Source organism: Carex rostrata, chromosome 32 (genome assembly GCF_964058835.1).
Source record: "Carex rostrata chromosome 32, lpCarRost1.2, whole genome shotgun sequence".
In the NCBI taxonomy this organism is placed as follows: Eukaryota; Viridiplantae; Streptophyta; class Magnoliopsida; order Poales; family Cyperaceae; genus Carex; species Carex rostrata.
In genome coordinates this window covers 2,276,920-2,288,401 of record NC_135949.1, presented here as the reverse complement: position 1 = coordinate 2,288,401, position 11,482 = coordinate 2,276,920, and the positions used below count along the sequence as shown (strand labels likewise).

Here is an 11,482-nt window from a genome sequence, read left to right as displayed (position 1 = left end):
AGACCTCGCCCCTTCGTACTTCTCTTTCTCTTGCCAGCTGCAACTCCCGATTCTAGGTTATCAAGTTCTAGACCGTTCAGTTTCCATGCCTCAGGTACCTCTCGTAGAGAATGACGCAAAACACACCTCCTTCTACCATCATCCTGAAACACCCATTCAGGAGTGCTTGACTGATCTGAAGTGACCGGCGAACATGTACTTGAAGTCAGGCTTATAATTAAATTTGAGGTTTTGCAAAAATCACCAAAGGTTCCAATTTTGTGGTAAGAGGCAGAGGAAGAAGAAATGATGAGAGAAGGCCCAAAAAAGTGTTAAGTGATGATTTAACAAGGAAGGAGAATCTAGATGCCAACTAACAATCATAGTTCTATTAATGATTTACATGAGATTAATTTGGCTTAATTGAACCTTTTCAAAATACGAAGCAAACTTTGAATTTTCATGGCGAAATATCAAATAATGAAGTTCTCAGGGGAAATATCTAACAACAGAAGTTTGGTAGGTGCATGATCAATTTATCTAAATAGACATGTTTACTAAACCATCTACACAAACAGAAAATAATTTAATATAAATTAGAGTGGGACCCACCCGAAGGAGTATCCCGAGTTATCGTTCCTCTTTGACCCTGAGATGGGGCTTGTGTCTCCAAATTCCTTGGAAGGCTTCCCTGCGGGGCCATCTCTGCCGGTGATCTGTCTGATACCTCATCTTCCCTGTAATTCCCATCCATTTGCTGGGCTTCCATTTGTTCCTCTCCCTCAGTATCTATCTCAGCTGTTCCACTCACAAGTGGGACCGTCTCGACCTCAATTTTACATGCCTTGATCGATTGGCCAGGTTTCCAGTTCATGTTTTGAGGCTTCTTATTCAGTGGCTTATCTGTAATTTGGAATCCAGGTGAGCCCATTTCCATCGACTCAGAGACGAATGGTAATGGAGGTGGAGACGGTGGTAGGTCGAGGTTTGCACATCCAGATTCTGGTACCAGAAAATGAACCGCCAGCTGTGGTGAAGGAGGCGCTGCCTGAGACTCAGAGAGGACTTCGTCAAGAGCTTCAATTTTCACTGGAGCCGAGTGTGCTTCGTTGTCATTTTCCATTGGGCTTGGTTCCAGCGGTGTTTGCCTGGAACTTCGAATCTAACCGACTCAAGAACGAAGGTTAAATTTTAGAAGAAATTGTGGAATGTGATTGATTTGGGAATTGGGAGCCGAGCTTGCGCCGAGAAACGAAGAGACGAAGAGGGTTTATGCTTTTTGTAAAAAGGTTTTTGGGGGAAAAAGGGAAAATCTGCTGTAGGTCCAAAGGAATAACAGGAATCTGTTATTTGGATTTGAACCGTTGATCTTTGTTAAGATCACGCATGAAAAAACTTGTTCATTAAGATTCGTGTATGGGAAATTTGAATGGATGGGATCGGAATAACAGGTTCCTGTTATTCCATTGTATAACAGCAGATTTATTTCCGTTTTTGGGAAGTGAGAATGAGAATTGACGAGTCTGGATTAATGAGACGAGACTAGACTCGCTAGTCGCAACACGACAAAAAAGAAAACAGCTCCTTTTACCAATTTATTTAATAAGACCAACCCAATTACCCAAACTATGTTGGGCTTGAATAGAAAAAATGCCCATACTGACAAGTTTTACCAATTTAAGAAGACCAATTCCCGAACTATTTTGGGCTTAATTGCAAAAAGGACACGTGACTGTTGAAAATAATCAGTCTTGAATCCACCGCTAAACCTAGAATTCACATCCTCTCCAATACCTGATAAGGAAATCTTTTACAATTACTAGATCTGAACCGTTCTTTATAACTTGACACGAATCTCGAAGCCCAAAAATACTGCCCCCCTATTGCAGTCCGAATATCAAACCGGTTGAAATTGAATCTGAAACCGTAAAGTGAGGGTGATCCTCTGCAATACCGGAGAGGATACGAATTCCCTAAACCTAATGGTATGCTCCAAAATGACCGGACTCTCTTTAATTGCTCTAGGATGTTAATTATTGAGGGGTAGAGAAGAAAAGAAAAATGGAGAGGAGGTGAATTTTATATACAAACTATTCAAATTTTGATATCTCCAAATTGATAAAAAGAGGAGATTAACTGTTTATCTGTCCTCTCCCTTCTCATTCCTTCCCCTCTTCTTTGTGGAGCACTGCCTAAGGGGAAACTCTTGGTCTTGGGTCTCTTAATACCTTCTAAATTTAAGTATCTACAGTACAAGAGATGTACAATTAGTTAATTTTATTATTTTTAATTTCAAAAAGATAATCATACAATAAAAACGACCAAATTCAAATTCAAATCCAAATATAAGGGGAAACTATTTCGTAAAAGCCCTTACAAAATTGAGTGACTGTAATTAGCAATTACACAATTTGTTATAATTGAAATAAAATAAAACAAGTGAATTATTATTGCTTACTTTTTTTATAAAAGGGAAGATATCTTTGCACTGCTCAATTGGGATGTTTCCGTTGGGTTTTGAAGAATCTAGGATAACAATAGTATTTTGGGTTGGCACAATGACAATCAAACACCAGTGTACGCTGTGAAAGGAGAAGAATTATAGTACTTTAGCATATAATAGTGACATGTATATTTTAGCATATAATAGTGACACAAGTGTTTCCTATAGTTCATAGTGTGATTTCATTTTTTTATATTTCATTTTTATTTTGTTTTTTCTAATTCTTTAATTAAAATATAAATAATACATAAGTTAAGGTTAGAAGTAACCTCTGGTGGTATGGCACGAGAATAAATTTCTTCTCCTCCGCAGTAGCACGATGCATCGCTAAACACATGTACTCGATAGACGAATCCCCAGAATATTTCAGTGCCGTAGCATTAAGTTTGCCGGGGTCCAAAAATATACACAAGTTCTTCTTCTTTTCCTTCATCGCATCAATGTTTCGAACTAGCTTCCTGAAAAATCATAATATTACATTAGAAGATATATTTGAGTGCTATACACATGATATAAATAATTTTTGGTCACTAACATTAGAAAAATGGTGACGACTCCCACATCGAGCCATTTATCACTTGACGAGGCATGTAGTAAGTCCTTGAAGTCCTTGAAAGACAGCACGACATCCCAGCCTTCGTGTAGAAACATCTCTGGTGGGAAAGGGATGATGATATCCTTCATGCCTCTGGGTAGCTTCATCAAGCGGTCGTGGAGATCCTTTAAATCACGAGGCAAACGGTCGTACTCTTCTTTGGTGAGCAGAGGACGGTCTGGTGATTCTGGCGCATTAGCCCCGACGACGGTTTCTTTGTCCCTCCGTACCGGTGACATTACCTCCTCCGTAGTGGTGGCATCATCTCCAGGAAGATTTCTTCGTGTCTGTATTAAATTTTGTACCTTTTCAAGTATTTCAAAAGAATGATTTGAATGTAACAAAAGATATTGATTATTTAGAGATTACCTGATCCAAAATAATCTGACTCTTGGGCCATTGGACAACCTCAGCACGGGCATCATCAAGCACCAGCATATCTTCAGTAGGGACAGGAAGAGGTATGCGTCCCCATCCCTCCATGACTAAGTCAACCTGTACTCGGGCATGGTTGGGCCTTAGCTGAGCATCGCCTCCTGGATGTACAATGCCCTTAGCAACGGTCAGATGAATAGTACCATGCAACACGACGAGGTTGCATGCTGTGGCCTCCTGCAATTATCAGCATGTAGTTATTTTTAAAATGAAATATTGTCTAATAAGTTTATGAACAAGTAGTAATTACCTTTATATTATGAACAAGTACTTATTACCTTTAGATTATTCAAATCGTCTACCAGCATCTCGGATGCTTGAATACTTCGCCGAATTCTTGGCGAAATAGGAGGTGGGTGCTTGGATATTGGCTACGTAAAAGATTGCATTTGGTTCAACAATCTTGATTCCATCTCAGCAAACCTTGCGTCGTACTCTTTTTGTATCTCCTGGCGTACCTGCGCAGCTATCTCGTCTTTGTTGAGTTTGGCACGAGGTCTTCTTCGAGGTTTTGGTCCATTGAATACCTCCTTCCAGCCCTTGTAGGCCCCTTTGCCCCTAACTCGACTCGTGTGTTCTGGATTCCCGAGGGCTGCGCTCAAGGAATCATCCACTCTTTCGACAGTCCGTGATCCCAAATTTACCTCCTCCTGAACCTCCAACTGTTAATAAAAAATATAGTTATAACAAAAGACTAAGTAATGTATATAAAAGTTATAATTTTCTTTGAATAACACAAAGTTATAAAAAAAAACTCTTACCATTTTATGAGCCACGGGTTGCACGGATTCTAGGAGTACTATCTTCCCATCAGCAGTTAACTTGGATCTTCCCATGATCCAATCTTGGCCCCTAGAATTTTGGATCCTAACCACGGGTGAGTCAGAATTTTTGTTTTTCTCTAGAACTTTTGCCCATTCTTCCGACTTTCCCTCGTAACCACCTGACCCTAATTTGTGCGGGTACTTGTTCATTTTCGCAATCCTCCTACCCGTGTCACTTTTTTTCTTTACATATCAAAGTAAATCAATTAGTTTAAGGAAGATAAGTACATATCTAAAAAGAACAAAAACTAAGTTAGCTAAATTTATATACCTTGAATTCTTTTGTTTGTTTCAAAGCTTGAAACTCCTCCCACACCTCTTGTGTCAGCCAAGGATAGTATCCTACCGGATTTCTCCCTCTCTCCATGAAGTCTGTTTTCAACGTGCTTTTGAATTGCTTCCAACCTTCAGTCATTATTTTCAAAGTCTTTGTCTTTATCTTTGGGTTGTCATCTTTGATGTTCCATATACCCTGATTGACACCAAAATTACTGCATGTAAGTTTATGTACAAAAATCAAAATAAAAAATTGAAGTGTTAGGTACTTTACCTTCGCAATTTTCCACCATTCGTCCTTATCTTTGTTATCGAACTTATCCCATCTCGCTTGCAAGATAGATGCCTTTTGCTTCGCTAAATTTGAACAATAATTAGAGTACTTCATCCTATTTTCACCTTTTGCACACCCGTCTTTTTTGAACTGGATTTCCAAGATCTTCGCCTTTGAGGTGGATATGCACATTGTCGGACCTCTTTTCCTTCTTTCTTTTTGAGCCTGCGGGTCCTCTTCTTCCATCATAACTACATTCTCATCACATGAATGTGATATGGTTCCTTCTACAAAAAAGAAACATTATTAGAAAACAAGCACAATTATACATACATTACTAAAATAATCACTAAAATAACAATTATACATGCATCACTCTATATACATGCATTAGTTGATTATGCATGCATTACTCTATTATTAGAAAATATATGTAACAATAACAATAACAATAACAATTTGTAAAGAAAACATATAACTAATATGTATAACAATATATAACAATTAATACAACTAATATGTAAAGAAAAAAATACAACTAATATGTAAAGAAAAAATACAACTAATATGTAAAGAAAATATATATAAGAATAACAATTGGTATAAGATAACTAACATTATGCATGTAAACACATTTATTTCAATATATACATATATGCATTATGCATTAAAGTTACCAAAAAAATAACTAATGCAACACCTATATTATAAGCAACTAATCAACTAATGCAACACATTGCCTTGTCGGGAAAATCAACAACCCGAATAAGGCACAGTTCAGACCAGCCACCACGGCGCAATTCAGTGTCTTGTCGGGAAAATCAACAACCCGATCAAGGCAACTCTAACTACTCAAGAAAATCAAATAAACGGGGTAACTCGGAAAAATACCCGATTAAAGCTAGCGCGAGAGAGGGAGAGAATAAAAACGATCGATTCCAAAGCAAGCAAGCACCATAACAGCACACCAGAATAGCAAGTAAGCAAGCACGCACCAGAACAGCAAGCAAGCCTCACGGCGGAGAGGAGGAATCGAAGTGTTGTCGGAGAAAGAGAGAAAGGAGACGGAGAGGAAGAGAGAGGAGGAGACAAGGGGGTTTGGATAGGAGGGAGACAAGGCGCGCAACTTATGAAAAATTTGGAAGAGAAGGCGCATACACCTTTTCTATACAGACGTTTAATTAAAAGTCCGCGTACAAAAACCTTTCTATATGAACGTTTAAGTAAACATCCGTGTAGAAATGCAAAGAGAGCTGCACGGATGTTTAATTAAACAACCATGTAGATTCTTTTCTACACGGATGTTTAATTAAATATCTGTATAGAATCATTTGAGTTGCTTTTTTTATATAAACTTAAATAAATAAATTGCTTATGTGAAAAACCAAGGTTTTTCAGATTTTCCAGATTTTCCAATTTCCAAATTTCAGATTTTTCAAATGCAAAACTTAAAAAAAAAGGTGCCTTTTTATTTTTTTATTTTTAAGTTTTGCAGTTATTATTTAAATTGAAATAAATAAATTGCATTTAAATAAATAAATAAATTATTATTTAAACTGAAATAAATAAATTATATTTAAATAAAATGTCCGTGTATGAATCCACTTTTTAATTAAACGTTTAATTTGAACAGTTTCACAACGTAATTCAAAAAGTTGTTTTTTTGTTAATTCTGAGGAGAAGACGAAACGACTCTTCAAAATTCTATATAATTTGAGAAACTCCCCCGTTTCGATCACAGCCGATTGAGATTTGGAAGAAGAAGTTTTAGAAGAAGAAATAGTCGTGCCACCGCCCCCCTCAAATGTGCCATGGCCATAATGTGACATAGCCATGGCCCCCCTCAAACCCTCCCAAAGTCCCTCATGTCAATTTCTAATTCCCTCCTGAAGTCCCTGCCGAAGTCCATCCCGAAATCCCTCCCGGCTTCGAAATGCCTCCTACCAACTTAAAGAAGACATGGTCATGGCCCCCCACAAATGTGCCACGGCGAAGCCCAAGGGCGCACCCACCACCAAAGCCCTATATAAGCAAGGGCAATCTAGCCAGGCCAAAGCGCCCCTGGATTAGAAGGAGGGGGTCAATAATGTGAAACTATAGCCATAGTTAAGTAGTATTAGAGTTGTTTAATTAAGTTAGTTTTTTTTTTGTTTACTTTGTTGTTATTTTGTAGTTTTTCTTTAAATTTGTGGTATATGTATGAGAATCCTTTCTTTTGGTATGATGTATTAGGATCATTTTCGATGTAATATATTTTGCTCTACCTTTCGACACGGCTCTTTATTAAATGTCCGTGTAGCTCTCTTAAGCTTTCTACACAGTTATTTAAACAAACAACCGTGTACAATGTCTACCTTTCTACACGGTTCTTTAATAAATATCTGTATAGCTCTCTCAAGGCTTTCTACACTGTTATTCAAATAATAATCCGTGTACAATTTCTAATAAACGTCCGTTTAGTTCTCTCAAGGCTTTCTACACATGTTTTTTTAATAAATATCTATGTAGAGATCCCACAGATATTTCAGACTTTCAAAAAATTATAATTTTTACACGGTTTTTATATAAAATTGACAAATTCGTGTACAATATGCAGTGTACATTGTCCATTTCTATAGTAGTGTTTTTCCGAGTCAATCCTACTCTCTTCTTCAACAAATCTGAGGCCAACTCATGATTCGTCATCGCCAACTCCCGATTCCTCTCCTCCAACTTCTTAATCTTGTGCACCGAGGTAGTAAATTTCCTTTCAACTTCCTCATTAATCTCAGACAACTTGGCAATCTCGGTATCTTTGGCTTCGACCGACTTCTTCAAGTTTGTTGTCCTTATAATTTCCAGCTTCAAGTTTGTCTTCCAATTTATTAACCCGGCTAAGAGCAAATGTCCGAGACCACGATTCATGGTGGCCTCAGGATCTTCTGCCAATTTTCATCATCAGAAAGACCGCCCGAGTATGCATAAGTACCGTCAAAGCAATAACAGGAACATATACTTGAAGTTAGGCTTATAATTAAATTTGAGGTTTTGCAAAAGTCACCAAAGATTCCAATTTTGTGGTAAGAGGCAGAGGAAGAAATGATGAGAGAAGGCCCAAAAAGTGTTAACATGAGATTAATTTGATTAAGTAAAATTTTTAGAAATACTAAGCAAACTTGAGTTTACATGGCAAAATGTCAAATAATTAAGTTCCCAGAAATTTGATAGGTGCACCGAAATAAGAATAAAATAATTCAAATTAGAGTGGGACCCACCTGAAGGAGTATCCTGAGCTATGGTTTCTCTTTGTCCAGTTGTATCACTTCCAGATGGGGCATTTGTCTCCAAATTCCTTGGAACGCTTCCCTGCTGGGCCTCCATTTGTTCCTCTCCATGAGTATCTATCTCAGCTGTTCCACTCACAGGTGGGACCGTCTCGATCTCAATTTTACATGCCTTGATCAATTGATTGGGCTTCTGGTTCATGTTTCTCCTCTTCTTCAGTGGTTTAGGGTTTAGGGTTTGGTGTACATGTGGGGGCATCTCCATAGAGAGCACATCATGAATTTCGGGTTCCACCGACTCAGGGAGGAGTGGTAATGGAGGTGGAGACGGTGGTAGGTCGAGGTTTCCACATTCAGATTCTGGTACCAGAAATTGAACCGCCAGCTGTGGTGAAGGAGGCGCTTCCTGAGACTCAGAGAGGACTTCGTCAAGAGCTTCAATTTTCACCGGAGCCGAGTGTGCTTCGTTGTCATTTTCCATTGGGTTTGGTTCCAGCGGTGTTTGCCTGGAACTTCGAATCTAACGGACTCAAGAGCGAAGGTTAAATTTTACAAGAAATTGTGGAATGTTATGGATTTGGGAATTGGGAGCCGAGCTTGCGCCGAGAAACGAAGAGACGAAGAGGGTTTATGCTTTTTGTAAAAAAGGTTTTGGGGAGAATAAATCTGCTGTTATTCCAAAGGAATAACAGGAATCTGTTATTCTGATTCGAACCGTTGATGTTTGCTAAGATCACGCATGAGAAAACTTGTTCATTCAGATTCGTGTATGAAAAATTTGAACGGATGGGATCCGAATAACAGGTTCCTGTTATTCCATTGGAATAACAGCAGATTTATTTCCGTTTTTGGGACGAGAGAATAAGGAGTCGGATTAATGAGAATAGACTCCCAAGTCGCAACCCGACAAGGTTTCTGAGCCCATAAGATCGATCTTCAGCATATTAAAACAAAAGTTTTACCAATTTAATAAGATCAATTCCCAAACTATTTTGGGCTTAATTGCAAAAAGGACACGTGACTGTTGAATTTTAAAATTGTGTCCAGGAGAGAATAACTATTATTACTGTTCCATACATAAAGAAATTGTTAACTCAATAGGAATTTGAAATTAAGATTAATTGTAAAGATTTAAAATTGTGAACAGGTGGTCTAATGATCCTAAAAGAAAAACAATATCACTAGTTACGGGCTAATATGAGAGTTTGTAGGGAATAAAACAATTGCATATCAAATAAAAGAAACACCGATATTTTTTTTATTAATATCCCTAAGGAAATAAAAAATTACAAAAAAGCTCGGACCACCAGACAAACTTTTTTATTTTAAAATAAGGTTCATGTTTTTGAAAATCAGTCTTTTAATAAACACAAGTGATTTCCGTTATTAATGAGTTCATGTTCCCAAAATAAAGTTTCATATTCCAAAGAATAATTTTTTTTGTATAATCCGCGTTAATTGAAAATCAGTCTTTTAATGAGGTTCATGTTTCCAAAAATCTTTTCATTTCCCAAAAGATCAAAGAATTTAAATAAATAAATTAATGTGATTTCTTATCGGATAGAATGTATTCAAGCTCAAATTTTACTGATAATATATACGAACTTATGAGGAATAATATATAATAAACATAATCCTATATATTGATACAACCACAATTATATATAATCGTTATAATTCATCTTCCTCAAGTATAATATAATTTGGATCCTATTTATTACAAAACATTTTAAATATGTCCAATTATAATTCAATATCTTCCAACTTATAACAAAAACATTTCAAAAGAATTAAATGATCAATCAATCGTTTTAATTGAAATTGTTTTCCCCTGTATCATATATACATTGAGTACCAACAAGTATAATTATATAACAAAATATAAACAAATGTCATGCAGTATATATTGACAAATATCAAAATTTTGAGTTAACGCAGATTATAAATTTAAATCCTTTGGGAAATGAAAAGATTTTTGGAACATGCATGAATCTCATTATAAGACTGATTTTGAGTTGACGCAGATTATACAAATTCTTTGTTTCTTTGGGAAATGAAAAGATTTTTGACAACATGAACCCCATTTTAAAATAAAGAAGTTTGTGTAAGCCCGGATTCGAACTTGGGACCTTCTCCAAAAAGAGTATGTTGGCAAAACTGTGCGCAAGGGAGGAAAAAAAAAAGAGAAACCCTAGGCGTCACCGTTCTTTTCTTTATTCTCTTCCACTTCTCCATTCCGTTCCTCCCACTTCTAGTTTTCTTGGACGGCATATTGATATCCTTCCCTCTCTCTCGTCTCTATCTCCTCAAACGAATAAGAGAATGAGGGAGAGGGGAGGGAGCCGAGCCGAGTGGAACCGATCGAAGCCGAAAGTGTGGTATCGTTGGAGCTCGAAGCGTAGAGTATTTATCGTCATCTTGATCGGAGCGCGAGCAATCCGGTCGTCGGAGCGCGGCGGTTATCGAACGAAAGTGGATCCGATCGTAGATAGAGATGGAGAAAGAGGTAATATGGTGTTTTTTAGAGTAGATAAGCGTGATTAGTTAATTAGAGTCGTTTACGTGATTTCATGAGAATAAATGAGTTTAGATCTAAGAAGGAGGGTCATTTGACCCGTTATAATAAGTCCATTTTTTATCAATTAAATTGTTAGCGTGCATTTAAAGCCACTAACCTTAAAAAAAAAATAACCAAAAAAAAAAGACTTTGCTTTTTTTTTTGTATTTATGTGTGATTTTTTATATAAAGTAGAGTAAAATGGCATGTGTATTATATAATTAACCCCCATCATTAGTATGAAAATTTTATATAATTGATCTCTATAATTTAAATGTGTGAAATGTGTGGTCCGTCAGAAGATAGCGTAAAATCTTCATTTCTTACATTCTGATTTGGGGTAAGAAAAATCAGTGAATTTATATAGAGACTTCACCTCCGTTGCCTTTTCTCTCCATCCTTCTCTTATGATTTTGTTGTTCTGTAGCAAGTAACCGAATACGGTTAGAATCGTTCTCCCTTCTGTTCTCTTCACTTCCCTTCGCATAAATCTTTCCGAACATGTCGTAAAAATATCTTCAAAGACCAAACAGATTTCCTACTCTAACCTCTATCTTCTTTAAATTTACAAAATCATAGATAGATTTGACAGTATGAATTAGGTCATTTGGAATGCTGATCGTCAGGTGACGGTTCTAATTGATTTAAATCGTCAGAGACTTAGTTGAGAATTTATTTATTCCATTGCAATGGTAGACCTCACTTAGGTCATTCTTAGTCTTATTTTATCAATTTTACAGATTGAATATCCTAATCTAAAGATGATGCTTCTGCTG

At 36.9% G+C, this 11,482-nt stretch overlaps 2 protein-coding genes across 2 annotated transcripts; both read right to left on the bottom strand.

Moving 5' to 3' along the window:
- Window positions 1-565: 565 nt before the first annotated feature.
- LOC144547943 (uncharacterized) lies at window positions 566-8,768 on the bottom strand. Its single transcript, XM_078296631.1, has 2 exons — window positions 8,574-8,768; window positions 566-1,033 (listed from the first exon to the last, which is right to left on the bottom strand). The coding sequence occupies exons 1-2, from the start codon at window positions 8,628-8,630 to the stop codon at window positions 566-568; spliced, it is 525 nt and encodes a 174-aa protein (XP_078152757.1). The 5' UTR covers window positions 8,631-8,768.
- LOC144547729 (uncharacterized) lies at window positions 2,957-3,861 on the bottom strand. Its single transcript, XM_078296432.1, has 2 exons — window positions 3,447-3,861; window positions 2,957-3,364 (listed from the first exon to the last, which is right to left on the bottom strand). The coding sequence occupies exons 1-2, from the start codon at window positions 3,558-3,560 to the stop codon at window positions 2,957-2,959; spliced, it is 522 nt and encodes a 173-aa protein (XP_078152558.1). The 5' UTR covers window positions 3,561-3,861.
- Window positions 8,769-11,482: the final 2,714 nt, after the last annotated feature.

What these genes read in the sequence shown, in the direction of transcription:
- LOC144547729 (XM_078296432.1), bottom strand. Translation starts at nt 3,560, where the DNA reads ATGGAGGGATGGGGACGCATACCTCTTCCTGTCCCTACTGAAGATATG. An exon ending in GTCAGATTATTTTGGATCAG is followed by an intron (nt 3,365 to 3,446) that starts GTAATCTCTAAA and finishes AATTTAATACAG; the next exon opens with ACACGAAGAAATCTTCCTGG.
- LOC144547943 (XM_078296631.1), bottom strand. Translation starts at nt 8,630, where the DNA reads ATGGAAAATGACAACGAAGCACACTCGGCTCCGGTGAAAATTGAAGCT. An exon ending in AAATTGAAGCTCTTGACGAA is followed by an intron (nt 1,034 to 8,573) that starts GTCCTCTCTGAG and finishes GTCCTCTCTGAG; the next exon opens with TCTCAGGCAGCGCCTCCTTC.